Genomic DNA, 22,417 nt, shown 5'->3' with positions numbered 1-22,417 from the left:
CAATATTCGAGGTTTTCAGATCAGTCCGGTAAAAAAAATCACATTATACATAAATTAAAAATGTGAAGAACAAAGTGGAAAGGAGGTTATTTAATTTGAATATTAAAATAAAACCCGACTGATACTGATGATAAATTCCTGTATCAGTGTATCAGTGTAAATGAGTCATTTTCAGTTCATCTGTTTTGTTGCTATTTACACATGTATGTTTGTTGTAGTTTTTTAGAACTTCTAATTTCAGGATTTAGATTATTATCTGTTGATAATTATAATAATATATGTTCGTGTGACATTAAACTAAACATTTAAATATTTAATTTGTTGCTGCAGTCCGAGCTTTATTTTGAAAACCGACTCCGGAAACGCTTATTTGACGTCACTACTGGTGACTTGACGGTAAAGAGACTCAACACAGGGCTGGGTGTGACTTCACACCGAGATAGAGATACTGTCTGTCTGTCTGTCTGTCTGTAAGCGTCTGTAACTGAGCAGCAGAACGCCAGTAGAATCACAGTAGAGTCTCAGTAGAGTCAGATGAGTGTCAGTAGAATCTCAGAGGAGTCTCAGTAGAGTGCCAGTAGAATGTCAGTAGAGTCTCAGTAGAATGTCGGTAGAGTGTCAGTAAAATTAAACAAATGAAAGCTTATCTTTCTCGTCAGCAGTAGAACGTGTTCAGCAGACAGTTGAGTCTTTAGATTTCCTAATGGACTCAAACTACTCACCGCGATAAACACAGAGACGGGTTGTTTGTTTGAGGCGTTCACTGTCACTGCTCACAATCAGACATCACTGTTTCGACAGAGGAGACACTGAAGATGCTTTCTGCTGCCTTCACGGTCACAAGAATAGAATAGAATAGGCTTAGAATAGGCTTTATTGTCATTGTACAGTTAAGTACAACGAAATTGTGGGTGCTCCACGAAGACAAACAGTGCACTATAGAAAATATTTAAATACAATAAGAAATATGAAAATGTACACAATACAAGAAGTACACAATATAATACAAGAGATTCAAAAAATACAAGAATTACAAAAATTTACAATGTCTACTTTAAATAGAATTTACATACACAGAATATCAATAGAATTAGAAAACAAGACATTTTAAGACAACATTTTGACTTTCTGACGTTTACAGAGTAAATAATCAATCAATAATAATCGATGATAATCAATACTGTAGCTTCAGAAAACATTTACAGTGAAAAAACAGTGAAAGAAAGAAAAATGACTGATGCCAAACATCAAACTGACTTGATCTTTTTGTTTTTCTCTTCTTTTAAATGCGCGTGTGTTGTTACTGTGTGTCTGGGCTGTGGATGGCGATGTTTGTAAACGTGTTGCATTATTATTATTATCATCAGATTTCCTGAAGCTGTCAGAGAAACACTTTATTATAACCGTTGTTTTCTTTTCTCCCACGGCCCCTGAAGACATCTCTATCCAGCCACTGGCTTTGTGTTCCAGTGCGCATGCGCAATGTGCGCGGAAGGAGCCATGTTAAAGTTGTGTTGACAGTGTCAGCTCTGTGTGTTGGTCCGGGTCGATCCGGGTGGGTGCGGGTAATTTCGGGATCGGTTCTGTGTCTGGTCTCACCGGGAAGATGAGCTGCTGTCCGGACATCTCCCGCCGGAACCCGCAAGAGGACTTCCAGCTGATCCATCGCGTCGGCAGCGGGACGTACGGTGACGTGTACAAGGTACGGACTCCGACGTCACTGAGTGTGTGTTAGCTTAGCATCAGTTAGCTCAGAGCTGGGTTTAACACGGTACCCTGTGTAAAGCTGATCAATAAGTGATAATCAGGAGATCACAGGTACGACATGACGTCAGCTCAGGTGAAACTCACTTTCAGGTTGAAGGTCCAGTCTGCAGGTGTGGGTGGGGTCTTTGAAAGTCATCAGGTGTGCCGGAAGCTGAGGGGACAGGGTTCACCTGCAGACCCTCACCCTAGAGCTCTTACAGTCAATAGGAACAGAGAGAGCGCCTCAGCAGGTGTGTGAACATGCGCAATAAAAGCTTCAACGCCATTAGCTGAACAAGTGTGGTCCCGACGTCATAGTGGGTGTGACGAGAGAGTCACCTTCATCATCATCATCATCATCATCATCATCACCATCATCACCCTCAGTCAGCGTCTACTGCAGTAAAACTGATACTACTGATACTACTACTACTACTACTACTACTGATACTACTACTACTACTACTACTACTACTGATACTACTACTACTGGTACTACTACTACTACTGATACTACTGATACTACTACTACTACTGATACTACTACTACTGGTACTACTACTACTACTGGTACTACTACTACTACTGATACTACTGATACTACTACTACTACTGATACTACTACTACTACTACTACTACTACTACTACTACTACTACTACTGGTACTACTACTACTACTGATACTACTGATACTACTACTACTACTGGTACTACTACTACTACTGGTACTACTACTACTACTGATACTACTGATACTACTACTACTACTGGTACTACTACTACTACTGATACTACTACTACTACTACTACTACTACTACTGATACTACTACTACTGGTACTACTACTACTACTGATACTACTGATACTACTACTACCGATAGTACTATTACTATTACTGGTACTACTACTACTACTACTACTGATACTACTACTACTACTACTACTGGTACTACTACTACTACTGATAGTACTACTACTACTACTACTACTGATACTATTGATACTACTACTGGTACTACTACTACTACTACTGCTACTACTACTGATAGTACTACTACTACAATTGGTACTTCTACTACTACTACTACTACTACTACTGATAATACTACTACTACTACTGATACTACTACTGATAATACTACTACTACTACTGATACTACTGATACTACTACTACTGATACTACTACTGATAGTACTGCCAGGGAAGGTCTGGAGCAGGGTTTGGAAGGTTTGGAGCAGGGTCTGGAAGGTTTGGAGCAGGGTCTGGAAGGTTTGGAGCAGGGTCTGGAAGGTTTGGAGCAGGGTTTGGAAGGTTTGGAGCAGGGTCTGGAAGGTTTGGAGCAGGGTTTGGAAGGTTTGGAGCAGGGTCTGGAAGGTTTGGAGCAGGGTTTGGAAGGTTTAGAAGGATTGGAGATGAAGGTCGAGGTGATGAAGATGCAGCAGACGTGACACCCCACCCCCCACCCCTGTCAGTCACGATGGGGTTTGTCGTGTTTCCGTGACGACCTGGTGACTGAGGTCTCATGGGAAATCTCAGGTGACTCTCAGAGTCCAAAAGAAAAAAAAGAAAGTTTGTCCATTAACTGGATCAATAATTCAGCACCGTCCCTGCAGCCTCTGCTGCTTCCTGTAACACGACCCCCGGAACCTCCCGGCTCCCCCGGGACTCTCCCACCTTGACTGTGACCTTTTTGATTGGCAGTCAGGACACAGGTGTCACAGTCAGTTACATCACAGCTGATCATCAGGATTGATTATTGATCATTGATTAGTATTGATTCTCAGTAAATCACGAAAAATGTCCAGCACCAAAACTGAAAATAAATAACAAGAAAATCATTAACTGATAATCAATACAGCTGATCAGCAGAGACAGAGGGCGGGGCTGTGTTCTCTGGTTCTTATTGGTTGTTGACGGCAGTGGAACCTCAGGTGAGACTGAACAGGTGAGACAGGAAGTTAAATATCTGTTCATCATGTGGACGTTCATGTTCCTCAGAGGTTGGATTATAAAACTCTGATCCTGGACTACAGGATCATGATGAAGACCTGGACTCAGATCAGCTGCTTCTCCTATTTTCTACTGAGGTTTATTCTGAGGTCAAACACAGAGGGAACCTCAGAGTCCTGCAGAGACCTCAGAGACCACAGCTCCTTCAGGTCCTGACCGACAGGTGCTTCAGTTCTCTGGTCTGGACCTGGTCTGGGTCACAGAGTCTGACATTACTCTGCAGACTCTATATCAGAAACCTGAACCAGGTCCAGGTCTGAGTCCAGGTTGAAGAGATTCCATGAGGTCTTGAAAAGCTTCCAGACCCTCCCACTGTCCTGGGACATGTGATGTCACACGTCATGTGACCACATGTTTAATTCAGTGAGATCTGATGAAACCAGATCAGGTCAGACACAGATCCTGTTTCCCTGGGAACAGGAAGACACACACACACACTCTCTGTCCTTCAGCTTCATGTATATTTGATCATATAGATCGTCGCTCTCTTCCTGTTACTGAGGATCTGATCCAGGTTCAGGTTTTAACTGGGAGGGGGGTGGGGGGTCACCACGGTAACTAACGAGATAATTGGACTGTTATATAGTTTGATCTGCTGCAGGTAACTGTCAGACTCCGCCCCTGGGTCAATGTCATGTGACCTGTGGTGACCTAACCTAACACAGCTGTTTGGGTAAATAATCCTGGACTCACCTGAGGTTCAAGTTACCATGGAAACAGATCCTCCACACTCACCCGGTCCTGCTCAGGCTGGTTCTCAGACTGGACCAGAATCAGATAGACGTGGTTTTATTTTGCTAGTTCCTGTTACTTCCTGTTGTTTCACCACAGAGTGGAACCATGTTCATCAGAGCTCAGGCAGGAAGCTGCAGATCTGCTGAGTGTGTGTGTGTGAGTGTGTGTGTGTGTGTGTGTGGAAGTGAAAGTGTTGTGTCTCAGCAGCAGCTCGACGTGTCGCTCTGCTTCAAGGTCGTTTCTCTGTTTTCAGGAAGTCGTTTAGTTTCTGTTTGAGTTTGTTTCTGCTTCCTGTCGTCATGTCATCAGGTCACATGACCAGTCCAAGTCTCTGAACTCTAAAACTGTTTTCATGTCAGTCTGAAGTCAAACACCTGGTTACAGGTGGGACGGAGCATCTGAGTCCAGTTCAGACAGATCCAGACTGAACTGGATCCAGGACTGGGGGTCGTTCAGAACCTGGACCAAACTCAGTGAAGTACACTTTACTCTGAAGCTGAGGTTTAAATCCCTCAGAGACAGGAAGTCAAAGCTGCTCTCTGCCCTGCTCACAGGCTCGCAGGCAGTGGGGTGGGGGTGGGGGTGGGGGGGCTGCAGAGCTGCTGATCAGTGATTCATCACAGTAACCCTCCTCCCCCTCCCTTTGACTGATCAATACCTGGGGGGGGGTGTTTCCCACGATCCTCTCTGCCCTGCTCTGTGTGTGTGAGTGAGTGAGTGTGTGAGTGTGTGTGTCTCATTAACATCAGACTGAAGATGCCCCCCCGCCCCAGAGGTTATTGATCGTCATCCTGGAGCTCCATCAGCCCGAATCGACCGACAGGACGGATGCTGCTGCTTCACCTTCCACAGGGTCGGAGGGTCGGGGTGGGGGAGGGTGGGGGGGTGGGGGGTTATCATGAGCTGTGTTTTAATTAACACTCAGTAAGCGGCTGCAGCAGAACGCTCGCTCTCTGAGGTGTGAATATCATCGGTGTGTAGAAGTGCTGAAGCTGCGAGATGATGGAGGTCGGGGGGGTGGGGGGGCAGCCTGTCCTCTATCGGGTCCTCGGATCCCTGCAGACAAGTTCACTGTCACCTTCTGTCTCGCTGCAGTGGATCTGAAGATTTAAACTGAACATGTGACCAACACAGTTAAACAGCTTACTGTCACTTCCTACTGCTGCTTCACAATAAAGGTTTTTCTCTGCTTCTTGCCTCATGTTCATTAAAATAATCGATGTAACCAATCACTGAACCATGATGTTGTTCTGGTGCAGTGAAGACGTCACACTGCCTCCAGTTTATCTGTTGAACTGAACTGATCAAATGTCCTGATGTGAGGCCTCGGTGATAAGAGTTCTTATTGATAATCATCTTATTGATCAGTTTTGACACGAGCTGAACTGTGTTGAGCCAACACACACACATCCTGCTGCAGAGGTGTGTGAGCCCTGAGGACGCATTAATTGATCGATGCTGCTGCCTCAGTGTGAGACCTCTGTCTTCATTTACTTTCTCTGCTTGAACGTGAAACAGCTGCTGGAAGTTTAAACCACAACAATGAGAACAAACATTTTTACACAAAATGTGTAAAACACGATTTATTTAAAGACACGTTTATTCACCTGACGATAAAAAATGTCTCTGTCTCTGTCTCTGAATCTGTTTCTGTCAGGCGAGGAGCGTCAGCACCGGAGAACTGGCTGCCATCAAGGTCATCAAACTGGAGCCTGGTAGGAATCAAACAGACACTGCATCATTTACTGTGTACATCTGGTGGTTCGCACACAGTGCTGCATCACACTGCAGTGACGGTAGAACACTGGATAATCAATAACTATGATTCTGTGTTGTCAGGAGACTATTATTGTGAAAGTCATGTTTTTGCAGTGACATCCTGTTGACGTGGCTGATGATTGGACAGATGTGAGCAGATGATTGTGATGATTGTAGAACAATGCAGATCCTCCTCCTGATCATTAATCAGAGCAGACAGACTGCAGCAGTCAGCAGGTGGTCCTGCTGCATCACTGAGTCTGAACTGAAGCTCAAAACCATCACTGAGAGGACAGTTCTACACCGTGAGGACCTTTTGGAAACAGTGTGAAAGGTTAAAGACCTGAGCTCCTGAGAAACCAACTGAAGAGTTTGACTGTCTAACACAGACTCACAGCTCCGACAGGAACATTTAACCATCAGTTACTGAAAGGAAACAACAACTAAACAACAACAAACAAATAACAACATGACAGGAAAATACAAGGAGAGAAAGCTGATCCATTACAATAATTATTAAATAAAAATAAGGACCTGATCAAAGAGTCCAGAGTAAATTATCTTCAGACAGAAGTTTCCTGGATCTGAAAAAGAAGAAATCTGGAGTTCAGCCAATCAGGAAGGATTTCCAGAAAACAGATGATTTGTTGTTCCTACAAACTGCAGCAAGGTATCATCGAATACCATTAAGGTTCAGTTGGTCTGTTCCAGTTCTTCTCTGAAGTCTGAATTTCAGAGTTCCTGGTCAGAAGTTTCAACTGGAACACTCCTGAAGTCAGATTCCCAACTCAGAAAGTCAGAGCAACCCCACCAACCCTGGCTGCTGCTCCTCATCAGCAGCAGTGAACTCTCTGCTAATGATCCTGTTTATAGCAGCTCAGTCTCATTAGTTTACATGAAGTCAGTCAGACACAGAGAACTGTTCAGGTTTATCTGTGGACATGTTGCTACGCTGTTTGTAGAGCGATGTTAGCAACTGTTGCTAACAACAGCTAGTCTGAGATATGTCTGAATCAGCACTGAAGCTCCTGTCCTCAGAGACCTGGACCAGGTCTGACCAGGTCTGAGACTCTGAGACTCAGATCATTTACCTCAGTTTGGAAAAAACAGTTTCTGACCTGAGCAGCAGTTTTAGTTTCAGAGAATGTTTTCAATGAGTGTCCTCACGTAGATAGAAAAACAAACTTGCATGTTAGAATGTGTGTGTGTGTTAATGTGTGTGTCCTGAGGCTCAGTGTTTGATGTTGTTCAGTGAGGTTCAGGCTGTAGAGACTAATGAAGACAACTGCAGCTGTGTGTGTGTGTGTGTGTGTGTGTGTGTGTTTTGAATACTGATCAGTTGAACACACTCAGGCAGGAACCAGTCAAACAGCTGCAGTTCATCAGTCTGTCCTGAGGGTCTACTCTGGTCTGGACTCTGAATACCATGCTGCCAGTCTGAGTGGATGAGAGGGGGATGCAGAAAGTCCTTGATCCAGTGGTGGACTCCGTCATAGGATCTTAAGGCGGTGTTCCAGTCCTCGAGGAGGGTTCTGACCTCAGGGTGAAGGGGAACCTGGATGAGTCCCAGTAAGTCCCTCAGACCAGGTCTTAACAGTCTTGTTTGAGTGAACCTGGTCTGGTGGATTTCCTCCTGTAAGCAGAGACCAGCTTGGTGATCCGGATTCTGCAGAAAGTTCAGATGAGTCTTTGTTTCTGTCTCAGCTGTCAGTCTAACATGTCCGGCTGGAACAGCACTCTGAACTCGTCTGATCTGATGTCCAGGGTGCGGTGGTTCCTGTGGTCCAGACCAGCACCCACACCTGCCAGAGTCTCCTCCTCCTCCACCTCCTCCTCCACCTCTGATCAGGAGATCTTGGCTTCACTAACTTTTACATCAGTGAACAGATGAACAGTGAGGAGCAGCGCATCGAGACGCCATCTTGGTTCTGTTTCATCATCACGTCCTGATGGTTCAGGTGTCACATGGAAGACTTCATTTGTTTTAAGGTGGATCAGGAGTCGCTCTGATTGACCTGAAATCACTGAATTAAAATCAATAATAAAATTTATCTCTGACGTCTCCTCAGCTTCATTTGAACAAGTTGTTACAGAAAACCTCAGATTTACTCTGATCAGCTGCAAAGATTCACTACGAAGATTCTGACGTTCATCTGTGGACACGATGCTGTAATCCAGATCCAGATTCTAGTACTGAGTCTAAATGTCGTCCTGAGTTAAAGGATTGTCGAGTCTCTGAGTCGTCATCAATCCATATTCACTCAGGAGACTCTGAGCTGCTGCAGGTCACACGTCCTCACACACCTGCACAGGTGACAGGAAAATCAGGAGCTTTTCAAAGTAAAAGTCATGAACAGTTTTAATTTCTCAATTTCAGTTGAGTAAAAACATAAATGTGTCTGTTTGAACCTGGATCAGACTCCTGATGATGAGCTCAGTCCACCTGTGTCAGGTGTGTTCAGTCAGGTGTGTGTGTGTGTGTGTGTGTGTGTGTGTACAGGTGAGGACTTTGCGGTGGTGCAGCAGGAGATCCTGATGATGAAGGACTGTAAACACTCCAACATCGTGGCATACTACGGCAGCTATTTCCGGTAACTGTTACCATGACGACAACATCAGCACCACAGCAACAACCAGGAGGATTACTGATGCTCTGTGTGTGTGTGTGTGTGTGTGTGTGTGCGCAGCAGGGAGAAGTTGTGGATCTCTATGGAGTTCTGTGGAGGAGGATCACTGCAGGACATCTACCACAGTGAGACACACACACAACATTCACACACCTGACGTCACACCTGATACCAACCTGTTCACCTGAAGCATCAGACTCACAGCTCTGATCTCCAGACCTGCAACCTGAACCTCAGACCCACAGTCTGAGCTGTCTCCTCCCTCTGCTCCTCTCCTCCTCTCCTCTCCCTCCTCCACTCTCCTCCTCCTCTCCTCCTCTCCTCCTCTCCTCCTCTCCTCCTCTCCTCCCTCTTCTCCTCCTCTCCTCCTCTCCTCCCTCTTCTCCTCCTCTCCTCCTCTCCTCCCTCTCCTCCTGCTGATGAACAGAGCTGATTGTGTCTCTGTGCTGGTGGAGTAAACATCAGCTTCAGAGAAACAAACATCTGAACTCTGCTCAGTAATGACAGCGTCCATCTTTAAAGCTGCAGCTGTGTCGGCTTTCAGCCATCGCCATGACGACGCCCACACCACATTCATCTCCCCGCTCGTTAAGACCCAGTCCTCGTTAAAGTCTGACACGGTGCAGCTGATCGCTGAGCGTTAACGAGGCCGAGCAGAGAGACGGTGGCCGCTCGCCATCATTAAACCTCAGTGACATCATCCACCCCCACCCACCCCCACAGAGAGAGGAGCACAGGCTGACCCCCCGCAGACAGATAATGACTGAGACCACAGACCCTGAACATCACACACACACACACACACACACAGCTCAGAAACTAAACTTTCCTCTGTGTTGAAGATTCTGAGTCTGAGGTGTTGCAGAGCTAAAGCCCCGCCCCCCTCCCTCTGACATCATCACTGTCAGTCTACCTGTCTGACATGTTCCTCAGGACAGTTTCTGCTCTGAGACGACACACAGGTTCAAAACAGAGTTCAACAACAAAGACTGAAAAAACTACAACTCCCATGAAAAACTACAACCAGTAGTAGTTTGGTTTCACCTGCTCTCTTCTAAAGTCGTTTTTTCAGCTCTGGTCCCTGAACTCACCGTGAGCCTGCTCAGACTTCCTCTGATGATGGTCTGAGGGCTGATGGGAGTTCAGACCAGAACCAGGACTAATTCAGGTGTTCTGTGTTTCAGTAACGGGTCCTCTGACGGAGTCTCAGATTGCCTACGTCCTGAGGGAAACTCTGCAGGTATCATCCAATCAGAATCTCTCTCTGCAGCTCCTGTCCAATCAGATTACAGTAACCTGTGTCCTGTGTCCTCAGGGTCTGTTCTACCTGCACAGTAAGGGAAAGATGCACAGAGACATCAAGGTGAGCTGAGGCACTGACTATTGATCGATCGATCTATTGATTGGTTAACAGTGTTGTACTGACCCTGAGGGGGCGGAGCTTCAGTGTAACAGTGTGATGTCGTGTCCACAGGGAGCGAACATCCTGCTGACTGACAACGGATATGTCAAACTGGGTGAGTCACCTGTCAGTGATGTCACCTGTCAGTGACAGGTAGAGGGGTGGGGCTTATCAGTGACATCATCACCTGATGACTGTATCCGTGGCGTGATGATGTGCTGTGTGATGTCATGATGATGTCATGATAATGTCATGGTCTAAGGAAGCTCTCTGTAGTTTACTGCAGTGGTGGCCAAACACTGGCCCGAGGACCAAATCTGGCCCCTCAACAGAAACATGTGGCCCCGAGAGAAAACTGAAAAAAATCAAACCTCAGTTTCTATTTTATTTTATTCTTGAATAAATAAATAATAATAAACAATAACACTGATCATCTGGTTACCATGGTGACTGTCAGGTGGGTGGGATATGAGAACAGGTGAGAGTCTCAGTCTGGTTTCACTTCCTCCCACGTCTCTGAGCAGAAACACCTTCAAACAGGAAGCACCAATCAGCTGTTAGTCTGTCGCTGTTTCCATGGTTACACCACCGTCAGATCAGCTGAGGAGTCTGAGGTCGAGTTATTCAGACTGATTCATTCACTGATGATGATGATCTGACCTCTGGCTGTTCTCTCTGTGTGTGTGTGTGTGTGTGTGTGTGTGTGTGTGCGTGCAGCGGACTTTGGTGTGTCGGCTCAGATCACCATGACCATCGCCAAGAGGAAATCCTTCATCGGGACTCCGTACTGGTACGACCCCCCCCCTCCTGTCAGTCTAAGGAGTCAGAGGACACAGGAAAACACTGGAGCTTCTTCACATCAGAGTCATATGTTCTTCTGTCTTCCTGCTGTTTCCTCGGCCTGTGACCTGTCGGATTCTGTCATTGGCTGCCTCTGAGCTCAGGTGTGTGTGTGGTTTCAGGATGGCTCCAGAGGTGGCGGCGGTGGAGAGGAAGGGTGGCTACAACCAGCTCTGTGACATCTGGGCCGTCGGCGTCACCGCCATCGAACTGGCAGAGCTGCAGCCGCCTATGTTCGACCTCCACCCTATGAGGTGTGTGTGTGTGTGCGTGTGTGAGGTCAGGTGTGCCGTCACCTTGCAGGCTGCAGGTCTCAGAGAGAAGCAGATCTCTGATCTTCACCTTCATCTGATCACAGCAGGACGAGTCCAAACACACAGCCAGAGATTTGTCCTCAAACCCACAACTCACAGGAAAGAGCTCACAGAGGAAAACAGAGTTAAAGCTCCACAGAGTCAGAGCTCCTCTGAGTCAGAGCTCCACAGAGTCAGAGCTCCTCTGAGTCAGAGCTCCACAGAGTCAGAGCTCCTCTGAGTCAGAGCTCCACAGAGTTAAGGCTCCACAGAGTCAAAGCTCCACAGAGTTAAAGCTCCACAGAGTCAAAGCTCCACAGAGTCAGAGCTCCTCTGAGTCAGAGCTCCACAGAGTCAGAGCTCCTCTGAGTCAGAGTCAAAGCTCCACAGAGTTAGAGCTCCACTGAGTCAAACTCCAGAGTCAGAGCACCACGGAGTCAGAGTCAGAGCTCCACTGAGTCAGAGTCAGAGCTCCACAGAGTCAAAACTCCACAGAGTCAGAGCTCCACAGAGTCAAAGCTCCACTGAGTCAGAGCTCCACAGAGTCAGAGTCAGAGCTCCATGTGAGCAAAATGATAACATTAAACATGTATACTGTGTGTAATAGACTGCAGCAGAAAGGGCTGCTGGGTAACAGCTGACTGCAGACAGGAGGACTCCACTAACGAGCTTTAGGGTGGAGTCACATCAGCACATCAGACATTTTAATGAGCTCCGGCTCCTCATTAAGATGATGACTGATTATTTATTTCTGTCTCTATCAGAGCTCTGCTGCTGATGACCAAGACCAACTTTCAGCCTCCAAAACTGAAAGACAAGGTGAAGTGGTGAGTGTCTGTCTGTCTGTCTGTCTATCTATCTATCTATAAGCATAGAGACAGTAATGTAATATTTATGCATCCAATCAAGCAGCTGCTGAATTATTAACATCAGCCAACCAGGTGCTGTTAATGCTAATAAAGAGACTGAATATTCTCTTTGAATGTCAGCTGCAGCTAAAGATAGTAGGGCAGTGACGTGAGCCGCACACTGATGATTTTAGACGGACTGCAACTTTACATCCCACTGAAGTCAGCTTCACAACCTCTGCACTAAAACAACACTGCACATCACTGATGAGATATTCAGAGTGTTTGGTTTGTGTCTCTGCAGGACCGGAAACTTCCACCAGTTTGTAAAAGTTGCTCTGACCAAGAACCCGAAGAAACGACCTGCTGCTGACAAACTGCTGCAGGTGAAGCTCAGTATACTATAGCATACAGTATAATGCAGTATACTGTATACTATATACTATACAGTATACTGTATACTATACAACCTCTCTAAACTGACTAACTGTGGTGAAACCTTGTGTTTCCAAGTGTGCTGGATTCAGCTGTGTTCAGAGAGTCCTGAATGAAACAGGGGCTCTGGAGATGCAGGGTTTCCACCTGACTCCAGGTCCTGATCCAGTCTTTGCGGGGGCTGCAGATTAAAGGGAGTTAACTCAGGTTTTGTCCTTTCAGCACCCATTTGTGTCTCAGCCTCTCAGTCGGACTCTGGCCATCGAGCTGCTGGATAAAGTCACTAACCCAGACCAGATGTCCTACCAAGACCAGCAGGACCACCTGGATGATGATGAGACCGACACTGAGGTAAAGGGGAGTGGCTAAAGGACTGAGGTGTCCAGGTCTGTGAGGACTCATTTTTTCCCAGTTGCTGTTCAGAGTAGATGTTCTGGAGGAATTCCTCCATCTGTTAAATCTCTATCAGCTGATTAAATCTGAACAGCAGAGGTCCTGACTGTGAGTCCAGAATCACTCAGTCCTACATTTATCATAATGCACCTGGGTGGTGTTTTTCATCAGAGCCTTCCTGCTGATAAACATCGCTCAAACTGTGAGTGTAACACAGACGCAGCAGTGTGTGGTTCTACTGGGCCAGAGGCTCGTTCCTCAGGTTCCTCAGGTTCTTCGGGTTCTTCAGGTTCCTTTATGTTCCATCAGGTCTTGTTTCATCCCAGCTCAGTTAGTTCTGTCCTGTTCTATCTGTTTGTTCTCAGTGAGGTCGTGGGTTGTCGTCGTGTGACTGTTCAGTAACTCTGTGTTTTCTCTTCCTGTCTGCAGCGTCACCTGCTGTCAGGTAACTGCTGTTCTGCTCAGGTGTTCATTGATCAATAGTCAATAATTAATCAATGGAGGAGGATCTGCTGCTTTATACATAATAATTTGTCTGATTGGAGAAACCAACACTGATCATTTTATTGGCAATGAAACTCATTGATTAATTAAATCAGATATTCAATAATGGTTAATTGATAACCATCATATTTATGATTATTGATCCTGATAACTTGTTTGTGTTTGATTTGTGTGAGTTTCTCCTCGTTCTGTTCATGTGTGTGTTTCCAGTTAAATTCAGACAGGACTCTTATTCTGAAAGGGCCTCTCTGACTGATCAAACACTCACCTGTTGACACCTGTGATGATCTCATGATGTGTTTAAAATAATCTACGCATCACTGATGAGATTTATACATGATCCTGTGTGAGTCTGTGAGCAGGAGGTCGCCCCGAGGTGCAGCGGACTGTCCCCTTAAAATCCTCCATCTGATGAAACTCTGATGAAACTCTGATTGAGGAGACAAGGTTTAGATTCAGCTGCAGGAAAATCTGAGGAAAAAAACAAGAGAAACTGATCCAGGTCAGGGAATTACACTCAGTTCAAAGCTGAGACTGATGATGATAATGATGATGACGGGGCTGAGGTCATTAAGGTTATTATCACAGGCAGAGCCTCAGATTGTTTGACCTCCACCTGCTCTCCACCCTCTGACAGACTTTGATCCATCAGCTGACTGAAGGACTCAGACTCGATTTTGTGTCTGCAGCTGTCAGTTTCATGTCTGTCTGCTGTTCAATATGAAGTGTCCTCTGCTGAGAGGACGACGACTCTGGTGAATAAATCATCTCCACACTGTCAACACTGTCCAACAAACAGGAAGCAGGAACTCTGCTGACGATTCTGTTTATCAAACTGAAACTGTTGTTACAGATGGAGAGAGTTGACACTAAACGTCTGTCTGTCTGTGTGTCTGTCTGTCTCTCTCTCTCTGTCTGCCTGTCTCTGTCTCTCTGTCTGTGTGTCTGTCTGTCTCTCTCTCTCTGTCTGCCTGTCTGTCTGTCTCTGTCTCTCTCTCTCTGTCTATCTGTCTGTCTGTCTGTCTGTCTGACTCAGGTGGTGTCTGTCCCTCAGAGGATCCCGTCTGGAAACACCAGGGAAGGAAAAACACTATCAGAGATAAACTGTGAGTTCACCTGTCTGTTTTGTCTTTTTACCTGCTGCTGATGGTGATGATGATGATGATGATGGTGATGATGATGATGATGAAGGCCTGTTGTCTGTTTCAGTCGATCAGATGAAGTTTGATCCTCCTCTCAGGAAAGAGACTGAAGCTCATCAGGAAGAGGCAGGAGAACAAATATTTATATTCACATTATATTTTTGTAAACACAGTAATGTTGATGTAAACAAGAAGGAAACTGAAATCAGAGTAAAATCAGTTTAAACAGAATCATTTTGACAGGTTACTGATCTTTGATTGTTTCTGTTATTAGTGTGACTCTGATCGTTTCCTGGACTGTGAGGAGGACCTCTACTTCACCGCCAGATCTCACCTGGTATTTACATACACCTCTGATGCTAATGCTAATGCTACCAGGCTAACCACTACAACATGCTGTTAGCCCAGAGAAGCTAACAACATGTTAACACTCATCTTTCTTCTTCTTTGCTTCATCATGTTTCCTGTCTTCATCCTCCTCTGGATGATGTCACTTCCTACCTTGCTCTGAGTTTAATTAGTCTGTGAATTTGTCCAATCAGTGGCTCAGAGGAGGTGTTCCCATCACAACCAGTCTGTTCCTTGTGAAGGAACTTTTCTTCTTCTGTGGTAAATAAACTGTTCTCTGCTCTGACACACTTAAATCGGTAAATTGACTCTAACTGTTCACATGAAGAAAAAGAAATAAAACCCTAACAGTAGAAACAGCAGTAAAATCATCAGAAACCGTACAGACAGCAGTAGAATCAGTAGAGACACCAGTAGAATCAGTAGAGTCCGGTGGAGCTGCAGTGTTTCAGTGTTTTGGTCCTTTGGGAGTTTCAACGTGTGAAGTTGCTGAGTCAGCGAGAACACTCAGCTGACCAATCAGCTGCCTCCACATCTGCTCCTCCTGCTGAACCCTCACAACTCCTTTTCTCGGAGGGAGGAGGGGGAGGGAGGGGGTGTCAGTGGTCAGTTTTATCAGCAGCTATGGAAACTAAAAATAATAAATCATATGATCAAATTAACAGAACCCCCCCAAACCGCCTCTCCTATGTCTCCTGCAGGAGCTGCAGATGGAGGACGAGGAGGCTGCTACAGGATCAGGATCAGGATCTGTCCTCGGTGGAAACAGGTGAGAGACAGAGAGGAGGAGGAGGAGAACATGTGAATCATGACTGATCCAGTTCAGGGTCGACACATTAACCCTCTGAGCTTCAGACACTCAGGTTTAAAATAAACCTGAGATAAATAAACAAGATCAATAAACCTGCGATAGAATGAATCTGAGATAAAATAAACTTAAGATAAAATAAACTTGAGATAAAATAAACCTGAGATGAACAAAGTGAATCAGTGACAGAAACTTTGTCAGAGACTCAGCTCTTCAGGTGTTCATCAGTGAAACAGCCTGATGTATCTGATGTTTTGACGTGTTTTTACCTGTCACAGGTTGTGAACAGGTCATCAGGTCACCAAGTGTCAGTCTGTGTCGTGTTTTACAGACGTCCTCTCCGACTGCGTCACACTCTCTGGATAGAGACGGTCGGTGCAGAGGATGGAGGCAAGGATCAGCTCTGATTCAAACATTGAACTTGATAATAACGACACTATGCTGCCTGTGATGGATTATTGGCTTCAGTCCAACGGCAGTGATGAAAATGCTAATCACTGCAGCTCAGAGCTCAGAGCTAGTCCTGGTCCTGGTCTGAAACGGACCTGCTGATGTGAATTTACTGAACAGGTGTTCCTAATAAACTGAGCAGAGAGAGCTGATGTAGATGTACAGCAGCAGAGAGCTGCAGTGTTTCTGTCCTCCATCACAGTGTTTGAGTCGACCTCAGCTCCGTCTGAATAATTTATGGCTTTTCTCTGAGGGGGGTGGAGGAGGTGGGGGGCGAACACAGAGCTGCTGATGAAAATTTAAAGACGCTGTATCTGAGCACTTTGGAATATTTGCTAACGGTGAAGAAAATCCAGAGCTGGATGGTTTTAAATGGACAGCTGACATTTCCACTGAGTGTCCTGAGCTTAGGACGCCGCCATCTTTCTTTCTACTGTATGAGTGAGCTGACCTCCTTTGACCTCCTCACTGAGGGTCAGACTGTGGTTCAGCTTCCTCTGTTCAGACCAGTCAGTTTACACAGAAAATAAACAGGTGGAGAAGTGACAGGCTGAAACTGTGGTGGTGTTTTTAATGGGTTTTAAAAGCAGCAGAATTTGCTGAAGCAGCTGAAAACTACACAGCTTCATGTTCATGTGAAGTGACAGTTTATTTACATCAGTGAGTTTCTGTCTAACAAACACATGATGGAGAATGAGTTCATTTCTGTAAAAGGAGGAAAATCCTGCAGCCGTCAGACGATTCATCACAATTCATGTCTTTTAAACTTGAACGTCATCAGCGTTTCAACAACTGAATCCAGGGACAGTTTTTCATGTGATAGTGGAATCATCCGTAGAATCATCAGACCAGATGTTCTGTGCTACTGTTGGTGGAAAACTGGATTTGACTGAACCTGATCCAGAACCTGGTCTGACTCTGCAGATCAGTCTAGACCAGTTCCCAGAGTCTGACAGGAAACATGCAGAGATTTAAACTGAGGAAAGTGAGTCTGACAGGACTGAAACAACCACAACAACAAAAAACACACCTCAGGGACCTAGAGGGAGGGGGTGGGGGGCTACACCATGTACCTGCACAGTAACAAACATGTTGTTTGATAAGTTTCACCTGATCAGGTGAACACTTTCCCACCCACTTCTCAGTTATTGCTGAGGTTTTATCACAGGTGTTGGTTTCATTCACACTCAGGTGATACATATTTACTTTACAGGGCTCATGACACTCACCTGCAGGGCAGGGCTGCAGGTGAGACTGCAGGTGAGGCTGAGGTGGATGATGGCTGTGTGGAGGGAGGGGATGGAGATGACCAATCAGGAAGTTCTGATGCTGCAGATCACCCTGAGAACGAGGAGAATGAACCGCTGCAGTGAGTCTGAAACACCTGCACAGGTGTCACTGTGAATATCTGATTGACACCAGTTTACCTGTTTAAGGTGGATTGTTCCTTCGGTGGTTCAGTTCAGGTGGAATTCACAGGAAGTTCCCTTCTGTCTCTTTCAGTGTAAAAGACTTGACACTACGGCCCAACCCTCCTCCTGAAGCTCTGCCCCCTCAGGTGAGTCCTCTCACCCGTGATTGGATCAGTCCATGTGTCTGTCTGTGTCTCTGACATGTCAACCACTCCCCCCAAACAGGAAGGACCCCTACCCCCTGATCACCGCAGCGACCAGGACCTGGGTACCATCAAGCATCAATCTCTATCAGGAAGCCCCACACAGTCCACCACCCAGGGCCCCCCCAGACCTCCACCCCCCAAACTGTCCCCCCAGAGACTCAGCAACCGGGGTGAGCTCAGTCTGAACCACAAAACCAGCAGGACTCTTTAGAACCAGCTGGACTCTTCAGAACCTGCAGGACGTGGTTCAGCTCTGTTTACATCTGGATCTAAACAGCAGGAAATAAAAATTGAAAACCTCCCATTTCATGTTCTGATCTCAGACCAACAGAAATTAAAGAATGCTGTTGTAATGTTGGAGGAAACTGTAAATACATTAATATCTATCTGACAGATGTTGTTCTCTCAACTCTGTGAACAGGTTTCATCTCATCCTGTAAGTCTCTCTCTCTCTGTAGGCACGGCTCTGTCCTCCGATCGTCAGCCTGTGGCACCTCCTGCTGTCCACAGTAGGAAGGACAAGAGAGATCCTCCAGTAAGACAAACTGTTCTTTGTTTTTAAAGAGTATAAATAATATTAATATTAATCTCTGATCTAACTGTGAACTGAACTGGAATTATCTGCTGGATATTAAAGACAAACAAGAATCTATGCTGGGTTTGATCTGTCATCTGTTCAATGTGAAACACTGACGACCGTTTGTTTCTCCATCAGAAACCAGCCAGTAATGGACTCCCACCAACTCCCAAAGTCCATGTAAGTCCTCAACACACACACACACTCCGAGCAGAAAAACCTCCACATCACTTCAGGGTCCCCGGACCACAAACCACCACAGGACACGGTGTCATATCTGGAGGTAGATTATGGTGTATTTCGACTGTGAAGGTCATCCAGTCTGTCTCTGTTCCTCAGATGGGAGCTTGTTTCTCGAAGGTGTTTAATGGCTGTCCTCTGAAGATCCACTCTGCTGCATCCTGGATCAGCCCCGACACCAGAGGTACCGCCCTCTGTCCTCCGACCGATCTCCAACTGATTGATCAGTTTATTTCCTGTTTTCATCATCAATCAGTGTTTTTTTCATTTCATTAGAAAGTGTTTGTTTCTGTTTTCAGACCAGCATCTGATCTTTGGAGCTGAGGAGGGAATATACACCCTGAACCTGAATGAGCTGCATGAGAACTGTATGGAGCAGGTGAGACAGCAAACAGCAGTTATACCCCAGTGTTCCTACACCTTAAACCGGAGTTCACCTGATCCACTTGATCCACCTGACCCCTCCTGACCCCTCCTGATCCAGGATCAGCTAATCAATAGAATGAACTGATTGACGATTTGTTGGACAGAGACGGTGTCTTTTTGCTGCCTCCAGAGTATTTGACTGAGAGTTTTTTGTCTGCAGTTGTTTCCTCGCAGGTGTACCTGGGTTTATGTGATGAACAACACTCTGATCTCCATCTCAGGTTAGTCACACAAACACACAATGTGAAACTATCAGAGGGTAAAAGATTCATCTTTTATCTTCTGTTACTAAACCGAGTCTTGTCTGCAGGTAAAGCCTCTCAGCTGTACTGCCACAGTCTGCCCGGTCTATTTGAACAGGCTCGACAGAAACAGAAGCTGCCAGTTTCCATCCCAACTCACCGCCTGCCGGACCGCATCCTGCCCCGGTCAGTTCACCAACAAACTAAAAACATGTTACACGTCTGAACTGTTCAGTCTGCTCTGCTGTAGTGTCAGGTCGAGGTTTATGAGATCACAAAGTTCTGAGACTGTGCCATTAACAGGGAAAAAAGGTACCTGATGTAAATCTGTCACATTCCAAGTTGTAGCCTTGTGCTCTCAGTGCTCCAGCCATGTTTGTAAGAACGTCAGACGCCATCTGAGATTCTCCTCCTCTGAGTCAGAATGGTGACTCTTCAGCTTTAGGGAAAAAGAGAAAGTTGCAGGGAGTAGGGCAGATGGTGAGCGACTGTGTTGGTACAGCCATGAAGCTCCATCATGACTCAGGTCAGGTTGTTTGTGCCGTCCCTCACACGAAAAAGAAAGTAGTAGTATTAACTCTGCGTTGACAGTTCAATAAATTCACGATGCACAACCTGCGAGTATCAAAGAAAACAACGAGCTCTTGGTCGTGTAAAGAAACACAACGGGAGATGTTTTCATTGATTTCATCATCCTCCTGTTTGTTTTCTCTCTTTGTCTCCAGGAAATTTTCCATATCCAATAAGATTCCTGACACTAAAGGTTGTCTGAAATGCTGTGTAGGTGAGTGATCCATTGTTTCCCATCATGCACCTCACACTGAAGTCTAGTGAGATCGGAAAGATGAAGATCGAAAGTGGACAGACAGAAAAATAAGTCTGACACAGGTAGATTCCTATCACCTGTTCTGCAGGTGAGAGTTTAGAAATGCAGTTTATCTCCCTCCCAGCAGATGTCTCAGATGAGCGTAGAGACCATCAGACTTCAGGTGTGGTTCAGGGGGAAGGACACAGTAGTTCACTGACACCGGTGATGATCTTTGACCCCCTCCCCCTCTCCATACAGTGAGGAACCCCTACACAGGTCATAAGTACTTGGGAGGAGCCTTCCAATCAGGAGTGGTCCTACTGGAGTGGGTGGAGCTGATGCAGAAGTTCATGCTGGTGAAGGTAAAACAGAAAACCCCTGAAGCTGATGGTGCCTAAGGACCCTCCTGGAAACCTTCCTGGGGTAGACCAGAACCTGCACCATGATCAGGATGATGGAACAGACCTAGAGTCTGATCTAGGTCTGAGCTTTACCTGTCTGCCCTCCCCAGAATGTTGACTTCCAGCCACCGTGTCCTCTGGAGGTTTTGGAGCTACTGGTTGTGCCTGAGCAGCCGTACCCTCTGATCTGCGTCGGCCTCAGCATAGGAACCAAACCGAACCAACCTGTCAGCTTCCAGACCCTCGACCCCAACTCCTCCTGCCCCACACCTCCTCATTCAGGTACACCTGCCTCCAACTCAGGTACACCTCCTCCTGACTCAGGTCTTAACATATCGTCTCATTGCAGAAAATCCTCAGAGTTGTGTGATCCACGTCACTCAGCTGGAGAGAGACACCGTCTTGGTCTGTCTGGATCGTAAGTTCTTGAACCCAGATGACTTTGTTTGATTGACTATAATGAAAATGTAATTATGTTGATGATTTAATTGATTTTTATTTTGAAGGATTTAACAGTGTTGTGTTTGTGCCTTCTGCAGGTTGTATAAAGATTGTGAATCTCCAGGGGAATCTGAAGTCCAGCAAGAAGCTGTCAGCTGAGCTCACCTTCAACTTCCAGATCGAATCGATCGGTAAACCACCTTAAATCTGCTATAGACCACCTTAAATCTGCAGACCAGTAGACCACCTCAGACACCACCTGAACCAGTCTCCAGATGCACTGACCTCTGTCTCTTCTCAGTCTGTTTACAGGACAGTGTTTTGGCCTTCTGGAGACACGGCATGCAGGGACGGAGCTTCAGATCTAATGAGGTAATTACCATCCAATCAGAGAGCGGGTCACAGCCAACTCGCTGCTGTGACATCACATCCTTTTTTCTCTCTGCAGATCACTCAGGAGATCAGTGACATCAGCAGGATGTTCCGCCTGTTGGGCTCTGACAGGTGAGACACCTGTCTGTCAGCTCACCTGTCTGTTACCTCACTTGTCTGACTGGTCACCTGTCTGTTACCTCACCTGTCTGACTGTTCACCTATCTGCAGGGTGGTGGTTCTGGAGAGCAGAGCGACAGATAATCCGACTGAACACAGTAACCTGTACATCCTTGCTGGACATGAAAACAGCTACTGAGACCAAACCAGAGCTAAATCAGAACTAAACCGAACCAGGACTAAACCAGGACAGAACTAGGACCAAATTAGGTACCAGTCTGGTGTAAGATGCAGTCCAGAACCAGAATCTGTTCGCTGCCTTAATGTCATATTTCTAGAGAACCAAACCAGAAGTCTGAAGTCCTGCTGTGAGTTCTGAACAGAATCAGTATTCAAGTACCAGAGTAAACAACTTTTATTTTCTGTCGATGGATAATTCACATGTTGTTCCTCAGTTCACCAGCAGGGGGCAGAAGCTCTGAGCAGTTCCTGTCTCTGTTTCCTGTTTGGATCCAGACTGAGGCTGAAGATCAAACTCAGTTTTATTATGTTCACACGTTTATTTTTAGTTTGTCTGACTGAAGTCATATGATCAATATAATCAGTCACTTCCTATCAGAGATCTGAAGTGTAACGGTACAAAGATCTGTCCTCAGAGAACCAGGGTTACAGTAACCAACATACAAGCTGCTTCTATTCTTTTCTATTCTGACATGTAAATACTGTAAAATAAAAACTTCTTTTATACTCTCGGATCGCTGCGTCGCTCTCAATCATTTAACTCCTGTTCACCTGTTTACCTATCTGTTACCTCACCTGTCTGTTACCTC

General features: G+C 45.9%; 1 protein-coding gene across 5 annotated transcripts; it reads left to right on the top strand.

Moving 5' to 3' along the window:
- The first annotated feature begins 1,120 nt into the window (after positions 1–1,120).
- LOC108882275 (mitogen-activated protein kinase kinase kinase kinase 3) lies at positions 1,121–22,342 on the top strand. Of its 5 annotated transcripts, none has more exons than XM_018674693.2 (33): positions 1,126–1,702; positions 6,152–6,209; positions 8,753–8,843; positions 8,943–9,004; positions 10,064–10,119; positions 10,195–10,242; positions 10,354–10,396; positions 10,999–11,071; positions 11,244–11,375; positions 12,179–12,241; positions 12,567–12,648; positions 12,920–13,048; positions 14,631–14,700; positions 14,804–14,862; positions 15,011–15,073; positions 15,786–15,853; positions 17,556–17,711; positions 17,846–17,900; positions 17,980–18,130; positions 18,419–18,495; positions 18,676–18,717; positions 18,877–18,961; positions 19,077–19,156; positions 19,364–19,424; positions 19,514–19,631; positions 20,171–20,229; positions 20,512–20,615; positions 20,765–20,936; positions 21,004–21,072; positions 21,194–21,286; positions 21,397–21,467; positions 21,544–21,599; positions 21,699–22,342. In XM_018674693.2, the coding sequence occupies exons 1-33, from the start codon at positions 1,607–1,609 to the stop codon at positions 21,784–21,786; spliced, it is 2,730 nt and encodes a 909-aa protein (XP_018530209.1). In that variant the 5' UTR covers positions 1,126–1,606; the 3' UTR covers positions 21,787–22,342. The 5 variants fall into 5 exon arrangements, with proteins under 5 accessions (XP_018530210.1, XP_018530209.1, XP_018530208.1 ...); XM_018674692.2 differs by having other exon boundaries at positions 1,127–1,702; positions 8,940–9,004; XM_051070300.1 differs by lacking the exons at positions 1,126–1,702; positions 6,152–6,209 and adding exons at positions 7,689–7,821; positions 7,957–8,564 and having other exon boundaries at positions 8,940–9,004.
- Positions 22,343–22,417: the final 75 nt, after the last annotated feature.

The sequence above is a fragment of the Lates calcarifer genome, linkage group LG5, assembly GCF_001640805.2.
Source record: "Lates calcarifer isolate ASB-BC8 linkage group LG5, TLL_Latcal_v3, whole genome shotgun sequence".
Lineage (NCBI taxonomy): Eukaryota > Metazoa > Chordata > Actinopteri > Centropomidae > Lates > Lates calcarifer.
This window is presented reverse-complemented; position numbering and strand designations above follow the sequence as displayed.

Bases quoted from the DNA above. Each gene is read 5' to 3' on its own strand.
- LOC108882275 (XM_018674692.2), top strand. From the start codon at position 1,607: ATGAGCTGCTGTCCGGACATCTCCCGCCGGAACCCGCAAGAGGACTTC. The intron at 12,242-12,566 runs GTGAGTGTCTGT...GTGTCTCTGCAG, and splicing joins CTGAAAGACAAGGTGAAGTG to GACCGGAAACTTCCACCAGT. The intron at 20,230-20,511 runs GTGAGTGATCCA...CTCTCCATACAG, and splicing joins TTGTCTGAAATGCTGTGTAG to TGAGGAACCCCTACACAGGT.